This window comes from Myotis brandtii, unplaced genomic scaffold (genome assembly GCF_000412655.1).
Source record: "Myotis brandtii unplaced genomic scaffold, ASM41265v1 scaffold136, whole genome shotgun sequence".
NCBI lineage: Eukaryota > Metazoa > Chordata > Mammalia > Chiroptera > Vespertilionidae > Myotis > Myotis brandtii.
Genome location: NW_005354829.1, coordinates 5610060 through 5635215, shown reverse-complemented (window position 1 = coordinate 5635215; position 25156 = coordinate 5610060). Strand labels below are relative to the sequence as shown.

At 39.0% G+C, this 25156-nt stretch overlaps 1 protein-coding gene across 4 annotated transcripts in view; it reads left to right on the top strand.

Moving 5' to 3' along the window:
* The window catches only part of RXFP1 (relaxin/insulin-like family peptide receptor 1), a 91036-nt gene that overhangs the window by 33526 nt on the left and 32354 nt on the right, over positions 1–25156 (top strand). The window contains exons 2-4 of one of the 4 annotated variants that reach the window (XM_014535009.1): positions 5758–5919; positions 18288–18386; positions 22745–22850. In XM_014535009.1, the coding sequence (XP_014390495.1) occupies positions 18314–18386; positions 22745–22850 (179 nt within the window). In that variant the 5' untranslated portion in view covers positions 5758–5919; positions 18288–18313. Of the gene's footprint in view, positions 1–5757; positions 5920–18287; positions 18387–22744; positions 22851–25156 lie in introns of those variants that run through there. The other 3 variants (XM_014535008.1, XM_014535010.1, XM_014535011.1) reach the window with 3 other exon arrangements.

Below are 25156 nucleotides of genomic sequence, written 5' to 3'. Positions count from 1 at the left end.
TCGCCTTCCCTCCAAGATTCCTCACTCTGTTCCATGCTTCAATGTCTCTGGATCCACTCCGTTTATCAGTACTATAAATATTCTACAAACTAGAGCTGTGAAATAGCTCAAAGACAATATAAGGTGGAGATAACCTGGCCCAAGGAACCTTATCTTTTGTGCCCATTTCAGCATCTTTCACAATTTTTTCTGTCATATCTTTGCCTTTTATTTATAACTTTTTTATTTTATGTCCTAATTTGACTAGGCAGAGTTCTGTGCCCAAATAAAGTTGTGGCCAACTTCCTTCATTAATCTCTTCACTGTCACATTAAATTCTCATTCTTTTCTTATTCCTTCCATCTGACAGGGCCACAATCATAATACATATTGCAATGGAGTTTGAGTATCTCCTATCTTTTCTCTGACTCTATCTGCACTCACAACACTGGAGACATACTAAGAACACATGCAAAGAACAACACAGAAACCTCATGGGCTTAGCTTCTTCCTCTTTCACCTCGTGACTCTTGGTTATATAACAAATCAACTCCCTATACATATGTAGAATTTTGCATGAGAACATGGGGCTCTCCCACGGGTTGTTAAGCATTACATACTGGCTGGTCAGTAAACAATGACACATGTTCTCAGCACTACACACTCTGTTTCAACCTTAGTTATCAAATACAGTTACTAAATTATTGAGGTTCAATGCTCTGAATAAGTCTAGGTCTGTTCTTACCAATTTTGTTATTGGAGTATCCAACTTGCAGCCTTTATAGGCCCAGATGTATGCCAATTCAGATACAAAACTATTCAAAAATTGGCATACCAACCACACTTAAAGAATCCTATCTAATGCAAACAGTGATCCCTCACATTCAAATACCAATACCCTTTTGCAAAAGAAATTCTGCCTTATATGAGAACATGGATGAGCCTTGAGGACATTATGCTAAATGAAATAAGCTAATTACAGAAGGACAATACTTCATGATTCTACTTATAGGAGTTATTTAAAACAGTCAAATTCATGAAAGCAGAGAGTAGGATATTGGGTTCCAGGGGCTGGGAGCTGGGGGAAATGAGAGGTTGCTAATCAACAGGTAAATAATTTCAGTTATGCAAGATGAATAAGTTATAGAGATCTGCTGTGCAACATTGTGCCTGTAGATAACAATACTGTATTGTACACTTGAAAATTTGTTAAGAGGATATATCACATGTGAAGTGTTCTTACCACAATAAAACATATCTATAACAATAAAAGCTTAATATGCTAATTAGACCAGACATTCTTCCAGATGACCTTCTGGACAAAGCCAGGGCTGCAAGAGAAGCCCAGGTCCTGGGTGCCAGAGAGAAGATGGTGTTGGCAGCCAGGGGGAGGAAGGTCTACTCTTGAACGAATTTGTGCACCGGGCCTCTAGTTTTATATAAAGTGGAAGAACTATAAAGACTCAATAAAATATAATTTGCTCAGTAAGGTAGTCATATGAGAACAGCTATTCTCCTATTTAGCTGTATGAATTTATTTAATGTATGAATACATCTTTTAAAGTGAAATAGTAACCATGGTAGCTTTGCATCCAAGGGATTATGTCATCCAAGATGTTTTTCTAGTGTATGAAAGGGGAGAAGCTTAGCACTCCCTTTGCCAAGGATGGAAGAGTCCCTCAGGCTTACACAGCACATATATGGTTAAGGCATTGCCACAAATTTCCTGGCATCTAATTATTTTCTTTTTCAATTTAGGATGATGGAAAAGTTCTGTAAACGGACAGTAGTGATGGTTGCACAACAATGTGAATGTACTTAATGCCATTAAAGTATGCACTCACGATGTGTTAAAATTTTGTCATTTACATTTTGCCACAATAAAAAATTAATTTCAATTACAATATATTTTTGTATTCCATCTCATATTCTAATGGTGCCATACATTGTGATCCTTTGGATAAACTTACTGGGGAAAGTTTCAGTTGTTCTTTATAATTTCTGATGCCTTATAAAGCAGTTATGGGCCCTGAGGTATGGCTATTCTAATATGTTGGAAAAGGGCTAAAGATCTTCATGAGAAAGATCTAAGAAATTTAGATCTGGAAATCTAGGCCCAGACAAGGCTGCAGCCAGGGAGTCTGGAAACTACTGGGAGGTAGAAAAAGATGAATTCCCATTAGCACGCAAGCCACAGAGATTTTGTAAGTGTTAGTCTAGTAAAGATAATCTGCCTTGAAATATAAACTCTCTTTTCTCTCTCCCATTTAAAATTGTCAACCACTGAAATATGTAGGTTAGCGCAGGACAAAAACAGCGTTCGGGCAGTGGTTAGCTGGCTACATGCCTACAGCATGTTTACTTGCTGCACTATGAACTATTTCTTATGTAACTCTGGGGGCAACTTTGCCAGAGTTGCTCAATATCATTTTTTCTACTTATTAGTGCTGTAATAATATGGCTAATAATTTTTCTTAATGACATAGCTTCATGACAAATCATTGTGTAGAGAGAAAAAACGTTTTTCCACGTCTTTAGATTTTGAATTTGTCAGGGAAGAGGGAAGAAAAATGTTCCTGTATGCCCTTATATTCTGTAACTAAGGCTCACAAACTGAACTAACAAAGACAAATTAACAGGTGGAAAGTCTATAATTTTATGGATATGAATATTTAAAATATCACATACACAGAGTTTCCTCAGAAAAGAAATGAGAACTCAAAAGAGGCAGTTAGGCTTGAGGGCTTATATATCATTTTAGCAAAGGGTAACAAGTTGTGAAGTGACTAGACAAAAGAAAGAGAGGTTTGGGCTTCTTGCGGGAAGGTAAACATATAGGAAACCAATGGAATAAAAATGTTATTTAAGGCCTGGCTGGCATGGCTCAATGATTGAGCGTTGACCTATGAACCAAGAGGTCAAGATTCAATTCCAGGTCAGGGTATATGCCCAGTTTTGGGCTCGATCCTCAGTGTGGGTGTGCCGGAGGCAGCCAATCATTGATGTATCCATCTCTCTCTCCCTCTCCCTTCCTCTCTGAAATCAATAAAAATATTTTAAAATGTTATTTAAGTAAAGTTGGTTTGTTCAGATGCATCCCAATGCCAGCTTTCCATCCCCAGTGATAAGGGTTGCTCTCCTGGTATGGGAGAGAAGAGGGAAACACCTTCACAAAAGGGAATGTATGCTCTACTCTTAGGTAGATGAGGGAAGGCAGAGAGCTCTCCCAATGTCTGCCTTTTCTCAATTGCCTTCAGTTCAAAATAATCTTTATGCCACAGTGGTATATTTTAGGGTGGCATATACTCATCCCCTTCAACTTCTCCAAAATGTTCCTATTAACATCACTTACTGGCCCCTTACTCCACCACTTCTCTTACTGAATAGTTGAATCTTAAAGCCATTCGGCAAATAAGAAAAAGACATTCAGCCCTAGCTGGTTTGGCTCAGTGGATAGAGCGTCAGCCTGTGGACTGAAGGGTCCCAGGTTTGATTCCAGTCAAGGGCATATGACGAGGTTGCAGGCTTGATCCTCAGTAGGGGGCGTACAGAAGGCAGAGGATCAATGATTCTCTCTCATCATGGATGTTTCCATCTCTCTCTCTCCCTCTCCCTTCCTTTCTGAAATCAATAAAAATATATTTTTTTAAAAAAAAGGTATTCATCTGTGCTGGGATGCGGAATTTTGGAGCCCCACTGGGGTGAGGAGGGTGTCCACAGAGAGAGCCTGGCACAGTGTATCAGATCCCAAAGAGGGCAAGGAGAATGCTCACTTCAGAAAGATGTCCAGTGTAGGGCGTCAGAGCTGAATGGGGTTGAGGAGGGCATCCATGCAGAAATGGATTTGTAAAGGTAATAACTATAAGAGTTTTAGAAAACTGGTTTCTCATTGTTAGAGAAGGGAGTTACCAATATTGTAAAGAGAGAAAACTAGACTGAACTTTATAGTGTTGGCTAGGAGTTGTATTTGAAATCATAGTTTTTGTATCTAGAGGTCTATAGAGAGAGAAACACAGAAGTAAATGTGTGTATGTATGAATTACTATGCATGTATTTCTATTCTGTCCACTGAGATGGCCTGGTAGCAGGGATACCCCCATATCAATGAATATACCTAGATGTCTAGTTAAAACCTCTTCAAACAATAAATGTGGCTGAAGGAGGACAATTCATCAAAGAATTTTTCTGATAATTTATATCTTTATATCTCAATAAATATATAAAAATCCAGTCCCAATGCAAGTCAATTTATTTACATGTATATACATTGAGGTTTCTGAAATGTATGATGTTCTACCAGTCATGTCCTGTGATATAAAAATTTTTTGTTTTGACTTTGCTTTGGGGAATTTGTTGAAAAAATATTGATAAATAATTTTAAAATAATTTCACATGTGAGAAAACTATTTACAACACAGCTCACTATAACACATATTTTACTCTCTCCTTTATCAGATTATGTGCTCTAACCTGACATAAATTGCTTTTCAATAAAAATGTCATTTGCTCTTTTATTAAAATGTCCACTGTACCTTATCAAGGAAATAGTCACTTTTATTCTTCTCCTGAGTTAATGATAGACCACAAATAGATTTTTACATAATAAGCTTTATTGACTGTTCAAACTATTCTGCTTTTCTTTCTTTATGATTGACAATTATTCTAGAATATGATAAAGATTTACAAACTTGGTAAGGATAATAAGCAACAGAATTATACTGGAGTCTATAATAACCTTTGAAATTATATAAATCTTTTAAAATGGCATAGTTAACTTATGCCCTCACAAAGACCTGCACAGGGATATTTACAGCAGTTTTATTCATAATCACCAAAACTTGGCCCTGGCCCATGTTGCTAAGTGGTTAGAGCATCTGCCTGCACACCAAAGGCTCGAGGGTTCCATTCCCAATCAAGGGCACGTACCTAGGTTGCAGGTTTGATCCCTAAAAATGAGGCAATATGTCTCTGACATCAATGTGTCTCACTTTCTCTCTCTCTCTCTCTCCTCCCCCTCCCTCTCTACCTTCCACTCTCTCTAAAAAGTAATGAGAAAAATATCCTCAGGTGAGGATTAACAAAAAATAATAATTACCAAAACTTGGACACAACCAAGATGTTCTTCAGTAGGTAAATGGATAAATAAACTATGGTACAGATAATGGAATATTATTCAGCACTAAATACAAAGGAGGTACTAAGCCATGAAAGAAATGTAGGAACCTTAAATACATGTTGCTAGGTGGAAAAAAAAGCCAATCTGGAAAAAGCAGGAACTCTGTTTCATTCAGCGCTATAGGCACAGGGCCTCACACTTAGGAGAGTATATAGAAGAGCACAGGGCATGTGCATTCCTATCTCCTCTATCTCTTCCTCCCTCTAGTCCCAGACCAGCCTTGATTCTGAGCTGGTAGTAAGAATGCAATAAATTCCTGATTTGTTCAAATGACTGGCTAAAACAATTTTGAAAGAGGAGAGTTGAACTAAACTATAAAAGATTGGCAGGCATTTCATAGAGAGAAAAAAAGAGGGCTGGGAAGGGCATTCCAGGTGGGAAGGAGCATGCAAAGAGAGGAGAATCCTGGCATCTTCGGAGGACGTGGGAAAGGTCATTCTACTGGAGTGGAGGTTCTTGGAAAATAGATGCTAGGAAGCAAGGTGAGGATGCCACATAGAGGGAAACACCAGGGGGAGAAGACCAAATGGTTATAAACTATTGGGGGACCACTTTTTTGCAATGCCTTCATATTAACCTTGTCTCCACTTTCTTCATCACAGTTTCTCATGGGGGTGGACAGGAGGTCAAGTGCTCCCTCGGCTATTTCTCTTGTGGGAACATCACCAAGTGCTTGCCTCAGTATCTTCATTGTAACAGCGTGGATGACTGTGGGAACCAGGCCGATGAAGAAAACTGTGGTGAGTGAAGCGCCTGTAGTCACAGCAAGAATCTGAGGCCAACGGCCTGACTGACCATGAAGTCCTGAGACCTCTTGTAACAAAAATAGAAATGGGCAGAGAGAAAACTACAGAGAAATACAAAATATATGTCACTTAAGAAAATCTTACATTTATTTCATTAGCTTAAAATATCCATTCTTGCCCTAGTTGGTTTGGCTCAGTGGATAGAGCATCGGTCTGCAGATTCGATTCCGGTCAAGGGCACATGCCTGGGTTGCAGGCTCAATCCCCAGTGTGGGGCATGCAGGAGGCAGCCGATTAATGATTCTCTCTCACCATTGATGTTTCTCTCTCTCCCTTCCTCTCTAAAGTCAATACAAATATATTAAAAAAAAATAAATAAAGTGGTTGATGCCACTCAACCCTCCCTTTAAAAAAAATCCATTATTTTCTATATATTAGTATCACAGCCAATATTTCAGGAAAGTGGTGATTGTGCACATAGTAAATTTTTTAATGCGAGAACCTGCCTGGTTACTCTCTTGGAGGTGGAATGGAATAGAAATTGAGAATATGAGCACGGGAGCCAGACTGCCTAGTTTGAACCTGAATACAATAACCAATATGCATACTTGAGAATGTTTCTTACCCTCTCTTAGCCTCAGTCTCCTCATGTGATAAAAGGGTTCAAAAATTGTATCTAAACTAAAAGAATTTGGGAAGATTAAATGTAAAAGATTGTAAGTATACAGGCATATAGCAGGCACGTGTATAGTGTTTCTGCTCTTATCTTTTGCTTACTGCAGTTATGAAGGAAAAATGAGACCTCCTAAAAAAGAAAAAAACACACTAAGTCCAGCTTACCTACTATTTAACAACCATATTTATGACCCTATAAAGCAGTGGTTCTCAACCTTCTGGCCCTTTAAATATAGTTCCTCATGTTGTGACCCAACCATAAAATTATTTTCGTTGCTACTTCATAACTGTAATGTTGCTACTGTTATGAATCGTAATGTAAATATCTGATATGCAAGATGGTCTTAGGCGACCCCTATGAAAGGGTCGTTCGACTGCCAAAGGGGTTGCAACTCACAGGTTGAGAACCGCTGCTATAAAGCTTCTGGCCAATTAGTATACCTGGGCAAACAAGGCTGTCAGGACTTTCTTCAAATGTCTGAAGCTTCAAAAACACAAATGTGTAAAAGAACTTGAATTGGCTAGATCCGACAGTGAGAAAATGAGCTTTGGTTAATAATGTAAAATAATGCGATTTCTCACTCATGGGAAAACAAGGTACTATTTGGGGAAGACAAAGACATCGCACAACAATTGTTAAGTGCTGCATAACGAACTGTTACACTGAAGAGGCCTTGCTGTTATCAGTCCCTCTAGTATCGTAGACTTTTTAATGTGCCCCCTTGAAGAAATTAAACTTCTTGGAATGCTGTCTCTAGATGGTGGCAGTAACTCAAGAGTAAGCAAGTAAACTGCTGAGCTTAAGCTATAGTAACCTTTGATTTAAATGCTTATATATGTGTTCTTTTCTATAGATAGATGGATAGGTAGGTAGGTAGGTAGGGAGGGAGGGAGGTAGGTAGGTAGGTGGATGGATGAATGGATGGATGGATGGATGGATGGATGGATGGATGGATAGATAGATAGATAGATAGATAGATAGATAGATAGATAGATGATAGATAGATCATCTTGTTAAAATAATTGAATGCTACACAAAATTTTTTAAAACTAAGATGAAAGTGTCTGCTCCCTGCCAACGTCCCCTTCCTCCTGCTTGCAGTTCAGATGGGGAGAGTGACTGCGAGCTCCTAGCCAATAGAAATGGCAGCAGGAAGTAGGGAAGGGAACCTGGTAGGAGCAGCCAATTCACCTCCAAAAGTAATTTCTCCGTGAGAAAGGAGTAGGAACTCTTGCCTTAGTGAGAGACCAAATAACAAAAGTAACAGTCCTTAAAGTTATGCAAGTTTCTCAAGATTCACCAACCAGCACATTCGGATGGAAGCATTGGAGTGTAGAGATCAGGCTTGGGAGGCCTGGGCCTGAATCCTGCCTATAAGGAGGGTAAAAATGACTGTTTTCTTTATGCAAAGTAGGAATAATAAGAGTATTTGTATCCATGGGATGTTAAGAGGATTCAGTAAGATAATGTGTCTAAAGATGTTTAGCAGGATATCTAGCATATAATTAGCGCTCACTAAATGTTAGCTGGTGTGTGAGTCAGCTATAACTCGATTACAAACTTGGTGTCTTAAGCAGTAGCCATTTATTTAGCTAGCGATTGTGTGGGTCAGCACTCAGCTGGGTTTGTCTGAGAGCAGCCATGCAGTTTCCTGCACATCAGCTTTGTTGTCATGCCTGGGACCTTGGCTGAGACAGCCGGTGACTCAGCTCTGGTCCGCCCGCAGGTTAAGCGGGCTTGTTCTCAGGGTAGACACATGACACCCAGGAGTGAAGTGAAAGTCTGCAAGGCCTCCTGAAACCTCCGCTCAGAAATGTCGCATGGCATTTCCACCACAATCCTTACTGAGGCAAGTCCGCAGGCCAGACTTGTTTCAGGAAGTGAGAGGGATCCTTCCTCCCGCTGAGAGAAGCTGCAAAGTCACACTGCAAGGGGCTTGGGTTAAGGGAGGGCAACATTTGAAGCCACGTTTGCAAATTCTACCACAGTTGCTGTTATCATTGCTTTTCCCACAAACTTTAATGTTGACTCTTGGTGACTCAGAGTCTCCAGCTGCAGGACTTTTTTCCTGTCTGTTAAACAAGTTAAGTACTTCTAGGAATAACCATGGTTTGTGTATTTACTATCTTATTGAAACAGTAGCTACTATCTGAAGGAATGAGTTTTCTACACTCTTGATTTTATAGTTAAACTAGTGGCCTGATGCACAAAATTTGTGCACAGAGGGGGGGTTTCCCTCAGCCCAGCCTGCACCCTCTCCAATCGGGGACTCCTTGGCAGATGTCCGACTCCCTGTGGGATCGGGCCTAAACCGGCAGTCAGATATCCCTCTCGCAATCTGGAACCGCTGGCTCCTAACTGCTCACCTGCCTGCCTACCTGCTACCTGCTTGATTGCCCCGAACTGCCCTCCCCTGCTGGCCTGATCTCCCCCCCAACTCCCCCCCCCGGCCTGTCTGATCTCGCCCCCAGTGGCCCTCTCCTGCCAGCCTGATCGCCCCTAACTGCATCTGCCTTGGCCCCCACCACCATGGCTTTGTCCAGAAGGAATTGGACATCCGGAAGATGGCCAGTCAACCCAGTCTAATTAGCATATTATCCTTTTATTAGTATAAATAGATTATATAGGATAGGATTGCTTAAATGGGGGGAAAAGCCTTTTTCAGCAAGAGGAGATGCTCTTGGCAGACAAAAATACATAATCCCTATATCTGGACTGATAGCCAGCCACATGCACTATACTGCCAAACCAGTCATTAAAAAATTGAACCGTTTTCTTACACCTTACACCAAACAGCTATTGCCCTTAAAACCCCTCCTCAGCCCCCACCTTAGGTTCTGCCTTCACACTTCACCCAGATTAGGTTCTGATTGGTCGGTTTCTATGCCAGTCAGCATCTCTGGGCCTATCTCTGGGCCAGATCAGAGAGGTGGGGCTGATCAGCAGCCCCCGCAGAGGCCGGAGAAAAAGAGAGGTGCAACTGCTGGCCAGGCCCGGAGAGAAAGAGAGAGGCAAGGGCTGGTCAACAGCTGCCACGGAGGCTATGGATCAGACCCCGCTTCTCTCTCCAGACTTCTCTCCAAGCCTGATCTGCAGCCCCATCAGCAGTCAGTGCTGGGTCACCATGCCCCACAGTGGCGGCAGTCAGTGCTGAGTCGCGACAGCAACCCAGTACTGACTACAGGACTGACTTCCAGTCAGTTGAGCCTTTCGGTTGTTTTGGACATTACGAACCCTGGGATTTTATATATTAGGATATTTTTATTGATTTCAGAGAGGAAGAGAGAGTGAAAGATAGAAACATCAATGATGAGAGAATCATTGATGGGTTGCCTCCTGCACACCCCATACTGGGGATCAAGCTTGCAACCCAGGCATGTGCCCTTGACTGGAATCGAAGTGGCTCTCTGTTTCCATGTTAGTATGTCTGTAATCCATAGGGGAAGTGGAAACCTCTTCTAATACATTTTGGGCGGTGCAGTAGATTAGTATCCGCTAAATATTCATGTCTCCCCAGACCCTTAGAATGGACTGTATTTGGAAATAGAGTCTTGCAGATGTAATGAGGTTAGAGTTTCTGGTTTCCCCCAGATTCAGCCCAGGGAGAAGGAGGGAAAAGAAGACCCTTCCACTCTCCCTCACTTCTTGTCTAGCCTAGAAATAGCAAAGCCCACTTTTCTTTTTTTCTTTTTTTCTTTCTTCCAAATCTATTAGCAATGCTCAAACCTAGGCCTTTGAAAAGCACATACTAAGAATTTGACTCCTTTCTTATCTGCAAGCTTCTGCATCATCCATTTCCCAAGGCAACGAAAGTGGAAAACTTTAGCTTTCCACTTACAGGAAAAAGGGCAGATAGTGCAAGGAATTCAAGGGGAGAAAAACTTTGTTAATGCCCCAAAATATGTTCCTGTCCCTGGCTTGGCACTTACTAAGCTATGAGAATTAGATATGCAGCATTTATTGATCAGTGCAATAGTGATTATATATATATACTACAGGCCCGTTGCAGGAAGATTCCTGCAAGAATAGGGCTTCTTGTGGCCAGAGCAAAACAGGAAGCTGCCTCACTCCCTCCCATCTCTGCTGCCTCGGCTCCACTCCCGTGTCTGCTGCCTCGGCTCCACTCCCATGTCCGCTGTCTCAGCTCCCTCCCTTCTCCGCAGCTTCACTCCCTTCTGCAGTGCTTGGCTTCCTTCTACGCTGTCTTCAGTCTTCACTCTGTGCCTGTGTATGCAAATTAACCGCCATTTTTTTGGGTGAATTTGCATACTCGTTCTGATTGGCTGCTGGGCATAGCAGAGGGATGGTCAATTTGCATGTTTCTCTTTTATTAGTGTAGATATATATATGGAATTATACGAATGTTTCAAGTATATTCAGTGATTCTTTTAATTGTTAATTGGGACTGCATTTAAAATTCTGAAACACTAAATATTCCTTTATTTCCTAAGTACAGCTTTTTATACTACTATCAGAATGATGGCAGTTTGATGTAGAACTTAGCTGTTCACATTTTAGAATATTGCATTAAAGTTGCTGGCTTGTCTTTTTTAAGGTTAAAATACAGGAGGAAAGGGGCATGGATCATTAACTATGTGTGTTAACACATTTCATATTGCTCAGGAGTTTTCTCGTGTTTCGCGAGCCATCTGTTAAGGACCGCTCATGAGTGTTCTCGTTTTTCACGCCCATGGAAAAAGGAGCGAATCTAGATACTTAGGTAAATTTTGTTTGGTCCCTCTTCATAGAGGAAAATGTTTTCAGTACCATATTTACACAGTACCATACGTTAAAAAAGTACTAGGAGCTTTAATTGTTTAATTGTTTTTGTAAATAAAAATGTTATAATTATTGAAAAACAACACCTAAAGTGCATCATGATGATTTAAATAACGTGCAGTTTGCCCAAAAACGTGTGGTCCCTGGCGTATGTCTTAGAGATTTCTATGCGGTACGCAATGTGTTAATATACAACCATGCATTGTGTGTGCAAAAATGATTGCTTTTCTATTTATCATTCTCAAGATAGCATTGGAAATACTTAAGTAGCTGAACCCTTGACTTTTCTATAAATATGTTTTGACCTCAGATTTATTTATCTGTTTATCCAACAATGCTCAAATGATATTTGGGTTAACTCCACAAGGATTTTTCATCTCAGGACACTTTCCACTAGATAGGACACAAAATTCAGTTGCATAAATGGCCTCAATTTTCTTTAAAATAGGCTCAGAATAATGTCATACCCCTTAATTTCTTCAAAGGGTTGTTTCCAAAGGTCCTAGTGTTATCGGAGAAATTGAGGTGTCTGCTCCCCCACTGGGTGCTGGGGGTGGGATCCTTATAATACCTCGAGAGAAAGCATTTTCTGAGACTCACATGGGATGATGAGTGATTTTTATTTCCGTGGAATTACTTCCCTGGGTTTCCAAAGTCCCATTTCCCTTAGTCCAGTTATAGAAGTGTCGTTGTGGTTTCAGTAGAGTAGAAGCAGAGCTAGTGTCCAGACTTTTCTTTCCGGATCCAGTTCAGCATCAGGCTAATAGCAGTTCATTAGTCCATTATGAAGCTGCCCAAATGACATACCTATAATATTGGGCCTTCCCTTTGCTCCTTCTTGCTATTAATAGCTAGTTAATTACAATGGTATCCCTAAGATCCCCAGAAGAGGTAAAGCCATTCTGCCCAGCAAATTGCTGTTGTAATTCCAAGCTAGAGACATTCCATACAACTAGTTTGATGAATTGCTCTGCCTGGTCAGGCAGCATCCAGAGGTTTATTCTAATGGCCCAGGGCACTTTCTGAGAAAAAGATACTCCACTGTGTCCCAAGAATGGGTGCTGAGAATTGAGTAAATGTCTTAGAATCAAGGAATGCTCAGCTTGGCATACATCTGAACTTTGTAGATTAACCGCCTATTTATTCATTCATCCATAAAGCATGTGTACACTTTGTAACAAATAGGATATGCCTTCATTTAAATAAGAGACCATTTTAGCACACAGTATCATCCCACCCTCCTTTGTTCTGGCCTCCTTGCTGAGAGAGGCACAAGTCCCTCAGCTTTTGATTTTTCAAAATCCAAACATCCAGGGAACCGGGGAGTGGCCTCTGCACATCTGTGGGAGCATTTGGGAAGCTAACTCTGAGGACGAGCTGCAGAAGAGTCCCCTGGGGGCTGGTGAAAGGTGTGGAGCCCTGAGCGCCATAAATCTGCATTTTAGCAAACACCACAGGTGAATACCACACCTGTTAACCTTATGAAATGATTCACTTCCCAATGCAAACAATTTTATCACCAATTCAGAACACCTAGACAGTTGCTTAATTAGTCTCGGCCAGTGGTTTGCAAACTTTAGCGGGCATCTGATCAGCCGAAGGGCTTGTTAAAATGCAGGTTGCTGAGCCTTGCTTACAGAGTTTCTGATTCAATGCCTCTAGAGTGGAGCCCAAGGATTTGCTTTGCATTGAAGTTCAAAAGAAATGGTGAAACTGCTGGTCCTGGATCTACACTTTGAAAATTACTGAGCTAGACTTACTCTCTCCTGTGCAAACGCAAAAGCAAACACTTTCAAAACTGCGTGGCATCTTATTAAAAGGGTTAAACAAAATTAAAGATATGTCTTTGCTGCCTTTCATCATACTGGCATGTATTATTAATTCCATGTGGGGAGAGAAAATGCAGTATTTCTCACACATATGTTACCACAGAACTCTCCTGTCAAGGAGAATCCTGGGAAACTACTTGAAAAAGCCTAATATAGCACCGTGACAAATTAGTGCATGCAAGAAACTTGGACTTTCCCCCTTTTAAAAAAAAAATAAGGGAACGTTTATTTAGAAAGTTAAAGAAGTAGTAGAAGGGCCCTTGGAGCTTAGGAAAAAGAGGGAGAGATGTATGTGTTTTTGTTAACAGGGAAGTTGAGGTATCCCTTTCCCCACTGAGTGCTGGGGGGTGGGGGTGGGGGATCCTTACGATATCTCAAGAAAAAGAATTTTCTGAGACTCCCCTGATAAAAATCACAAGAGGATGAGTGATTTTATTGGCGTGGAATTACATCCCTGGGTTTCCCAAGTCCCCTGTCCCTTAATCCAGTCCTGGAAGAAGTGTAGCTGGGGATGCAGTAGCGCTAAAAGCAATGCCAGTGTCCAGCGTTTCTGTTCCATGTTGCAGCCGGTCAGTTCGGCATTAGGTGAGTTACAGTCCATGAATCCCCTGTGTGGGGGCCATGTGGACCAATGCAAGAGAGCACAACACACCAAGAGCACAAGAGCCCGAGATCGAACTTCTTTTCAGGGGATTAAAATCTCAAATTTCAAGCCCTTGCAGTGGCCACACCTATTCTGGCCAATGACCTGTTCCCAGGTGTGACTGACAGACAAGTACCTTCCTGACATCACCCCAGCTTTACCGGGCATGTGTCTCTCTTCCTCCCTGTCCAGTCCCTTTCCCCAGAGACCTGCAGGGAACAGACTGGTGGCTGCTTGGGGAGTATAGAGCTTTCGCTTCCTGGTGAAGCTGCCCACATGACTCGCCTACGATATGTGGCCTTCCCTTTGCTCCTTTCCTGTTATTAATAACTATGTTAAGTATAACAGTATCACTTTGAGGGACAAAAGAGGGAGGAGAGGTGCAGGCATACTCTGGAAAAGAGAGAGAGAAGATGCTGGACTGTCCCATTTCCATCCCCCCAAAAAATGTATATACACTGTAACAGCCATCAGCTCAATTTTGAAAATGTAATGTATTTTAGAAAATACTGCCTTTATAATTATTCAAAGGGTGTATATACATTTTGGGGGGACACTCTATATAAATAAGCATAGTGTGAAACAATTACAGTAAGTGTAACAAAAGAGCCATAAGCAAATTGCCCTTAAATTAGAGGCCACTTGCATTAATCTTATTTGGATTGTTTGGACCACCTGATTGTTGACCATCAGCAAGTCTGCTAGAGAAAAGAAATGTGCTGCTTCTGGTTGACAGCTTTCCATTGACAAAGCTAGCTGTCCTCCACTGCAGCGTGAGAAGACTGACTGGGGTGAATCTCATAACATAGTTCTCCCAAAACTTCTTCTAAGACTCACCTAAGGTACTTATGGAAAATAGAAGTGTAGGCCCCCCTGCTTACCAAATAAATCAGAATCCACGGTAGAGGAGCCTGAAAACCTGTGTTTTTAGTAAGTACCCCAGATTCCAGAATTTTATTGTAGCATAAGAGAAACTGGTTTTTCTCTAAGTATCTGTGAGGACAGAGCTGCATCGTCCATCCTTCCATTCATTTACCCATTCATTCATTCAATTAGCAAATATCTATTAAGTTCATGTAGCATGCAAGACCAGATTTTTATTCATCTATGCCATTAATTTTTATTCCCAGCAACATTACATTCATTTTTAGCTAAAAAATATATTGCTTAGTCATTGTATATATTTTTAACAATGCTATTCATATAGTACTACCAATATGTACTGGAAAGCAAATCCCCTAGCAATATTCTCTTAGTACAGTGCTCTTTATAGTAACCCACGATGTCTCAAAACAAATCAAAAATCAAAGGATCAAATTTCAGTGGGATTATTGCTAAAGTGTGAAAAGCCATTCAGTTTATTGCCCCATCCATTCTTAAAATATAAAGATACAGGATTTAAAATATAGAAACACAAAAACTGTTTTCTTAAAAATGCTAACTTTCCAACTTTGCGGTTTTGGCTACATTCCCTAAGTTCTATAGACCTGCCTTCTTGTGGGAGGAAGAAAATGCTTTGGGAAGGCAGAGAGGAAGCCAAAAAAGAATTACTAAAAAGCTTGTTTGTTTGAAGATGTTGTTGTTTAAAAAGAGATCTCCACACATAATACTGTGACTTGGGGAAATATAAGCAGGTTTGTCCTGTCTCCTTCTGCATTCTAAATCCCCCACTTCCTTTCTGACATCACTTATGTTCTCCTTTCCTTTTTTTTTTTTTTTTGAACTGTGTGTGGGGGGCAGAGAGGGGGCAGGGGAAGGTGTAAAGGTAAAATAGGGTACAAAAGGAGAAGGAAGGAGGAGGATTAAGAAAGAGACAGAGACAGACAAGAAAAGCAACATAATAACTACATCATTTGGATTTGTTGGACTGAAATGTTTCAACTAAGGCCACTTAGAATGAATCCCTTAAAATAGAAGAAGGGCAAGAGAGTTGATGGTGGGGGCAAAGGATTAAGAGAGAGCACAAAGCCCATGATTTTAATCACTGCACACTGTGAATGGTAAAAATGCAGCAAATTTGAAATAGTTCATTTGTGGAAGTTCAGTTAAATACAGGGCCTGCTTTATAAAACACACACACACACACACACACACACACACAGAGAGAAATCAACATGTTCTGACAGTCAGCCAACCTCCTCCTCATGAATTTCATAGCAGCAGTCAAGCACCACCCACAGAAATAGCCCTGTGTTCTGGAGTGCCATTGCCACACCTACTTTCCATTGCTGTCTTCTGAGGTCAGGAACATGAACATGAACATGTATGTGCACCTCCTCCTCCTACAAAGCACCACAGCACTGGCGGCCTGCAGGGTTAAGGCCTTCAGAAACCTGCAAGCCCACTTTTCACCCTTATTCTGTAGACACACACACAAAATTATTTGTAAAAATAATCAATGCCTCAACATAGCAAGAGCCAAGCAATTTACCTTACTCACATATTTTATTTCTGATTTGTCCACGTATAAAAGTTTATAACACTACTATGAAAATTAATTTATTTTTAAGTTGATTTTTTCGTAGTACCTTAGTGATTTGCAACATTTTCACCCATTCCATCAATAATGATAATGATGAGTTTAAATTCCAGTTAATAATGACTTGTTTGTTATATAAATGAATTTTTGTGTAATTCACATAATTTTGATGTAGGAGCCTCAATAATGGAAATGAAATAGATAACTGAAAACAAATAGTAACAATCAAATATTTAGCCCTGAACGTGGAACTTGGTTGGTTAGAGTGTCATCTATATACACCAAAGTTTGCAGGTTCAATCCCCAGACAGGGCACATATAAGAATCAACCAATGAATATATTGAAAAGCATCTTTCTCTCTCTCTCTCTCTCTCTCTCTCTCTCTCTCTCTCTCTCTCTCCCCCACCCACCCTTTCCTCTCTCTCTAAAATCAATAAACCTGATGTCACACAAAAGTTGGACTTCTACAGTTAAAATAATTTCTTTGGCCTAGAAAATAAAATAACTTTTAATTCTTTAATTATTTTAAATAATTATTTTTCTTAGTGAAACCCTTAAACTTCTCAAAATCAGTTTTTTATCTGTAAATGGTGATGACAACAATGACCAAATATAGTAATTATGAGGATAAAATAAAGTACCCAGTACAGTGTAGTAGGCACTTGCTAAATATTATTTCTCTCAATGTTAAGTGCTAATATTCAATTTCTCTGTTAAAATGGGAGAATTAAAATCTCTCACAGAATTTTTTCTCTTTTTTTAAAAAATATATTTTTATTGATTTTTTACAGAGAGGAAAAGAGAGGGAGAGGGATAGAGAGTTAGAAACATCGATGAGAGAGAAACATCGATTCAGCTGCCTCTTGCACGCCCCCCATTGGGGATGTGCCCGCAACCCAGGTACATGCCCTTGACCGGAATCTAACCTGGGACCCTTCAGTCCGCAGGCTGACGCTCTATCCACTGAGCCAAACCAGCTAGGGCGGAATTTTTTCTCTTTTATATCTAAAGATATGAACCAAGTTTTTAAAAGTAAAAACTTGCCAAAACTCAACAAACTCAGCCAAATCAGGAAAAAGACACATTTTCATGCCATAAATTTCAAAACCTGACAGCCAATGACACAAATAGATGATTCTGGATCCCAGAACGCTTCAGAAGGCTCTTGAGTCTATCCCCAGAATCCATATGGGAGAAGCAGAGAAATGCTGAAAAGTATCACCAACTTTCCTACAATGAGACCACAAAACTAAACTACACTGAGATGCATGGGTTCAGAATAAAATGCACTACATACTTTGTTCTCATTCATGAGATTCCACTTGAGCTCCCCAAGTGTCTTCTACCAACCAAAATACGAGTGAGCGCACTCCAAACCCTGGCTATAAAGGAGCTGTGAAATGCTGTAAGCTTTTCAGCCTCTGCTCTACAGGAACATGCCAGGCAAGGAGGTGTTGAACGGAGGTTGAGTTCATCTGTACTATCCACTATTGCAGCTGATACAATGGCCACATCTCTCATAATCTATCCCTTTGGTGACTCACCATCCATATGCATTTGCCTCTCAATAATGCCTGTTGTTTCCTTTCTTTTTTAACTATCATGACCATCTATCCATGTTAAAACATCTCCAACATCAGTTTTCATATTGAAGAAGATAGAGGGAATCATAATTAACATGCCAAGAACAGTGTGTCATGTTTCAGTACATCTAAAGTACTGTATCTTAAAGTATGGTCCAAAGAATCACCTCCTGTATCTATTAAATATGGAGATTAGGAGACCCATCTCTGACATATAACATCAGGATCTATAGAAGTGGGGCCCAGAAATTCACATTTGTAACAAGTTCCCAGAAAATGTTTATCTCACTCAGTTTGAGAATCACTCATTAATTTTAAAGTGAGAACCTGTTTCCCCCAACACACCAGAATATTTCTGTGTTCTTGAACTTTTCTGCTCTCTGATTTTTATTTTAGGAGACAACAATGGATGGTTTTTGCAAATGGAGAAAAATTTTATCAATTATAACAGAACGGCCTTCCCATATCTCTTTGAGTCAGAAACACCGAAATGTTGTAAGTAACCAGAGGAGTTGAGTCTCCTTTTCCATGAGTTCATGAGACACCATGTCTTTCAAAGTTGGATCCAACATTTAAAAAAAAAGGCTGATTATAGTTTGCCTGTTGCAAACTCTATTAGATATGCAGTCTCGATTTGAAAAGTTTATATAAAAATGACTCAGGGATCTTAACTGTAAAAGTAATAAATCATACTAGGTATTGTTGTAAATAAAATGACTGTCAGTCAAGGTTGCCATTTTATATGTCCCCTTTTTACAGTCACTATAAACTCTGATATAAAGGAAACTGAAAATAGAAGAGCATAAAGCTATTTGGATTTTAAATCTTGTAAGTGAAAAATCTTCTGAGGTCTAAACTATGCTTTAGAGCTACAGAAAAAGGCCTTATTAATTATAACCTCCCATGTTTAATGATATATCAAAAACTTACAAAAACACTAGAGGGGGTATGGGAGGGTATAACCTTGAGGATTAAGCCTTTAATATTTTAGATGAGGAAGATCTATATAAATCAATTCCTTTAAATAAATTTAGTCTATTCTAATAAATTGTGCCAATGTAAATTTGCACCTTGGAATTGTAATTTTGATTCTAGCTTTTCAAAACCTCAGTTGAGCCCTAGCTGGTTTGGCTCAATGGATAGAGTCTAAGCCTGTGGACTGAAGGGTCCCAGGTTCAATTCCAGTTAAGGGCATATGCCCGTGTTGTGAGCTCAATCCCCAGTAAAGGGTGTGCAGGAGGCAGCCAATTCTCTCACATCATTGATGTTTCTATCTCTCTCTCCCTCTCCCTTCCTCTCTGAAATCAATAAAAACACTTAAACAAACAAAACAAAACAAAAAAACCTCAGTTAAAAACAGGAGTTGTGGGGAGGGGTACTTTACTATTTTTGTTTCCTTTATGTTCTACCACAAATTGTAAATTATAGCTTTTGTCTTAATTTTTAACATTTCTGTCTTTACTACTCAAATGAGATTAATAAAAACTACTAGCAATCCCGTTTAAGGGGGTGTACATTCTTCCCGCAAGTCTCACAGGCTACTCAGCAGTCTGTCTCGGCCTCACGTTGTTTCCCAGAAGACCAAATTACTAGATCATTGAAAAGCTAAAAGCTTTGGGGAAAGAAAAAAGTTAACAGGTATAATTTAACTGCTAATATAATGAAAAAAATAACAATGGATTAAGCCACATTTCTCAAAACATAGTTTTTCTTTTCTTTTTGTTTTATGTATACTTTTCATAAGATCCAGAGACAGAGAAGCATCGATCAGACTGTCAAACCTCAGAGGGAAGGTAGGGGAGGGTGGGGATAAGGGGGAGAGATTGAACACAGACAACAGGGGGGTGAGGGCATGAATGTGTGTGGGGGTGGGGAGGGGCAATAGGGGGATAAGGACACATATGTAATACCTTAATCAATAAATTTAAAAAATAAAAAAAATGTTTAATTAAATCTTTTTATATCTCACCTATTCCCAAAAGGCTTTAGGCAGTTCACAATGAAACTATGGCTACTAACAGACTTAAACCATTAACATAACATAAAAGACAAAAGTTCAAAGGTGAGTAGGAAAAGGAGTAGAAAAGGAAAATAAGGAAATCTTCACTGAGAAAAGGCTACATGGCTTTCATAGTCTGGTTTCTAAAGTAAAAACAAACAAATGGAAGGAAAACCAATCAAGTAAGCAAGAGAAATTAATTTTTGCCTGAACCTGAACTCTGAGAGAAATTTGTCACAAGTAATATTACACAACAGAAATGGAGCTATACAATAAATGATGTATCAAAAATACAGAGGTGATTTTTTATCAGTACTTAGTAAAGAACAAATATATGCTTTTAATTATTTTTAAAGACAATTCAAGGAGAGGTGGTAATAATTAAATATCTTTCTAAAACTTAAAAGCAAGCAATGTAAAATGGGATAGAAAGTGTAGTGTAAAATTTGGGCATGATACTTGAATTAAGGTTCCTATTGTGCCACTTTATCTGAATGAGATTGTTATAAGGATTTATTGGAAATTAAACTGAGGAGGGCTTATAATCATTTTTGGCTGAATGACAGAATGTGAGAAGCTCACATTTATAAAGTGTACCTCTCAAGAAGAGTGTCACAAAAAACATATGTCTACTGTTAACTAACGTATTAATAAAGTTTACATTTGAGGGATTTAGAAAGTACAGAGATTTGGGAAGAATTCTTTACTCAGCCATAATTTCTCTAACTAGCTGGTACATTGTTCATCCTTTTCTATTTTAACATAGTGGAAATTTCCTGTTCAAACCATTTTTATCATATTTTCGATTAGCATTTTAGCATTTCAATCTAAAAGCATACTGGGAAGAATTCTTTACTCAGCCATAATTTCTCTAACTAGCTGGTACATTGTTCATCCTTTTCTATTTTAACATAGTGGAAATTTCCTGTTCAAACCATTTTTATCATATTTTCAATTAGCATTTTAGCATAATCTAAAAGCATAACCATTTGATAACCACTGGAGTTAAGCTAATCTCACTGCCCTTCTTACTCTTACTCCCAGGACCTTCATCTTCCTGCCAAAACCTCACCATTCCTTCCCCACAACATAAACACACTCACGCTGGAAGGGCTTTTACGTGAAGAGACAGAATCAGTTTTCAGAGACTCATAACCAGAGCGGTCACTTACCACTATAAAGCTGTTTAAAAGTTCTTGGCAGAGTCTCTGTTTACAAAAAACACAAATCCTAAGCTATGATCTTGATCTCTCGTGATCTTGTAAAGGTGTCTGCAGAGTTATTTGGGAGGAGAGGAAGTACAGCTGTCACCAGCCAGTATCTGAGCAAAGGAGAACCCTTCCTATTTCCAAGGCTGCAGCCAACTGTGCTGGTGAGCAGTCACCCACCCGCTTTGTCACGGGAATCTCTACTCTGCCATTAAGACACAGTTCTAGTCCAGTGATGGCGAACCTATGACACGCATGTCAGAGGTGACACGCGAACTCATTTTTTTGGTTGATTTTTCTTTGTTAAATGGCATTTAAATATATGAAATAAATACCAAAAATATAAAGATTTGTTTTACTATGGTTGCAAATATCAAAAAATTTCTATATGTGACACGGCACCAGAGTTAAGTTAGGGTTTTTCAAAATGCTGACACGCCGAGCTCAAAAGGTTCGCCATCACTGTTCTAGTCTCTGAAAGCTCTACTGTGAAAGTCACAACTGAAGCCTGCAAGCAGGAAATTCTCATAGAAAGTTTGTTTGTCCTGATCTTTTAAAATGTTGTTCGCTGTTATCACTTTTAAAATAGGTAATTGTATAGAAAACACTGTACTTCTGAAATCTTGGAGAAAGCTGGTTGACTTAGCTACACATGCTCCTCTCTTAATATGGCAACAGTTAGGAGACGCTGATCCACTGGGACATCTGGACACAGTCTGTTCTACTTTACCTGTTCTCTGTCGACATTGAAGCCTGTAACCTTAACCTCTGCTATGCAGTTCAGGGCTTCAAAGTAAATGTAGAAGGGGAGCATTCCTCATTGCTCTCAGTAATCATCTACTCCTCATAGAGGCAGGGTTCAGACTGTAGTTATTATACCTAGAAATAATCCCATTTTACTCTACAGCTATATGCGTGCATTACGGCAAGTCTCATGTAGACTTAAGAAATATTGGGTCACATCTTTAAAACTATCATTCTAGCCCCACATGATAACCAAAGGAATATATCCCATTCTCCCTCTTTCCAACACCCATTAGTAAGACTAGAATAGCTTTGTATAAAAATATATTCAATCCCATAAATAACATTTTAGATATTCTTACATCCCTACAAAAGCCAAAAGATCACTTTAAAATCCTTTGAAAAACTCCTGAATTTTTTAGGGAAAAAAATCTACCAACACTATAGCTCAGCATTTAGTTCTCCACCTGCATGATAGTTAAAAATGATTTAGTCCTCCATTAAAGATTTGATTATATTGTCAGTAAACATTTTATTCTTAAGTAGCAGCTTTAATGTGGACATTAAAGACCATCACACACTATCATAACACCCTCAGACTAGCTTTTCTCCGGAGGTAAGAGCAGATGATTTCATTCATTTGCAAAAATTTAAAAAATTAAAGGAGAATTGCAGTCTGCTATTTAAATCTGTATATTTTTATATCTTAATGTTCTAGCACCATGTAATGTCAAGTTAAAAGCAAACTTTGGAACCTTAATTTAAAACACTGACCAAATTGCTTAGGTAAGACATGATAGACTTTGTACTCAATAATTTTCATAGCTTTTTCTTACTTTCCATTACCCTCCTGTTCCTGGTCCCTCACTGTCCTCATGTCTTACTTCCTCCTCTTTATTCAGTGGTCGGTTCTGTGCCCGTGAAATGTCTTTGCCGAGATTTACAGCTTGACTGTGATGAGTCCAAATTACGAGCTGTTCCATCAGTTTCTTCAAATGTGACCTCCATGTAAGTAGAAAAGAATGGCTTCCCCTGAGCCGGAATATAGCCCTTGGAAAACTGTGTCATAATTAAGGCCTTGTCATTCTTGATATAGTGCATTTTTACTCAAAGACCATGTCTTTGCTCCATGCTCAATTCTGGTTGCTGATATTTATTTTGCATTTATTAAATGCTACCCTCATTGTAAATTATTCCATGTATGAACCTAGTTAGTCCCTCATAACAATATAGTGTCACCATATTTCATCTAAACAAAGGATGCCATCAGTTGTATGTGCTGCTAAAGAAAAAAAGCTGCCAATTAAACTCTTCTATAGAGCTTTCTTATTTTATCAAGTGTTTACTTGACACATATTGAAAGAGCTCTTTTAAAGTTTATTGAACATAAATTTTAATACACTCTGATATATAAATTTTTAAAAGTTAAATAAATGGGATTAAATATTCCCAAAGCTTCACATTTAAAATTGAACTCTTCTGAATCACATTTGATTTGGAGATGTTGATATTTGGTTTGTTTCTAAAGTAGCTCAAACTTATATATGTAAAACAGAAATCTTGATAATTAGTGGTTTGTTGATCCAGTACAAATTTGAATTCAGCAAACTTTAGCACCACAAATACACACATTTGTCTGAGACTTTCAAAAGAAATCAGTAAAAAATAGATATTTTAATCCAATATTTTTGCTGAGGTTTTTTGTTTTCATCCAGATGTTTTAGTGACTTATGGCTCTATGTATATGAGGGCAAAATAGAAGTTATTCTTAAATTTATAAATGTTGGCAAGGTCTGCCTTGTTTTAACCCAAACCACATAACCCAACAAATCATATGCTTGGCATATGTAAGAGGTGGGGAATAGCTATGAGGATAGTGGTACCATCAAATTAATAGAATCTCGGAGTTTACCCAAGTGATGTCATCTGGGGACTTTACCCAAATTGACAATAAGCTGAGAGCATCCAGCAGGGTAAGCTCCAGAGACTTTTCCAAAGGAGGCAACATTCCCACCTAAACTAAGGAAAGCATTCTTTCCTATCCCCAATTCACCAATGCTCTTTTTTATAGTAATTAGTCTTACTAGAAAAATAATAATAATCTCTTCCCCCCAAAATCTGAGATCCTATGGAGAGTTTCCATGATTTAAATTCTGACTGGAACTGCTGGATTTTTGTAATGTATGATGATTTCATTCTATATTCAAAGAAAAAAGTATCACCCCAATACTTATATCAAATTACTGGAAAATGCAAACCAAAGGATACCTTGATGCTACCAATCTTATTTTTCCACAAATAAAATTTCATTTCATTCTTAAGCAATTCAGCTAATCTTTGTAAACGAGAAACAGAAGAAGAGCACTGGAGAAATAGAGGAGGATAAGGCAATGACTAACTAGAAAGTACATGTCCCACCTAAAGGTATACTGATTTAATTTTTTTTTAAAAAAAAAGCTCTTCTGAATCAGCATGTCCCACCTAAAGGTATACTGATTTAATTTTTTTTAAAAAAAAAGCTCTTCTGACTCAGTACATACATACATACATACATCATACATACATATGTACATATATATTCATTCGTATGTACACACATACATATATACGTAGAGATGTGTGCAGACATATGAGCCACCAGTTGTCAACCCTCGGTATAAGGAAAAAACGGGGATCATAAATGATTGGCTACAGAAAGATGCAGATGAAGGAAGAGCCCAAGATGACTGACTGCGAGGTTTCTATTCTGAGTAATAGAGTGACCCAAGGATGGGGACACTGGTAACAATAAGTAGGGGAGGACTCCAGTTTTAGATGTGTCTTTCAATTTGAGGTTAACAGGTCATGCAGTGGAAATTTCCAACAGGAATATGGAGATGTGAGAACAAAGCACAGAAGTTTATGCCTGTACCACTTTATTTTATTTTGTGTTTTTTAAAAATAGCATTTTCGTGCACTTTGGGTTGAGCAGCTTGATTAAGGGTGTCCATTTCTATTTTTCTCTGCAGAACACTGACTTAGCACCACATCTTGTCCCAGTATTTGTTCCATTCCACAGAGAAAAGGCTTTAGAGCAAATACATTAGGAGAGTAAATATCAAAGTTTATTACTGAGCTCAGTCCATATTTTGAGTTGGAACTATCATAGAGAAATGTCAGAAATGGACTAAATCATATATAAGTAAAGTAGTAAAGAAGCCAATAACCCAAGTAATACTTATTGAAGTTGAGATTTTTAAAGATATTTCACATAAATGCTAATGAACAAAAGAGACATATATATAAATACTAGAGGCCTGGTGCACGACTCTGGG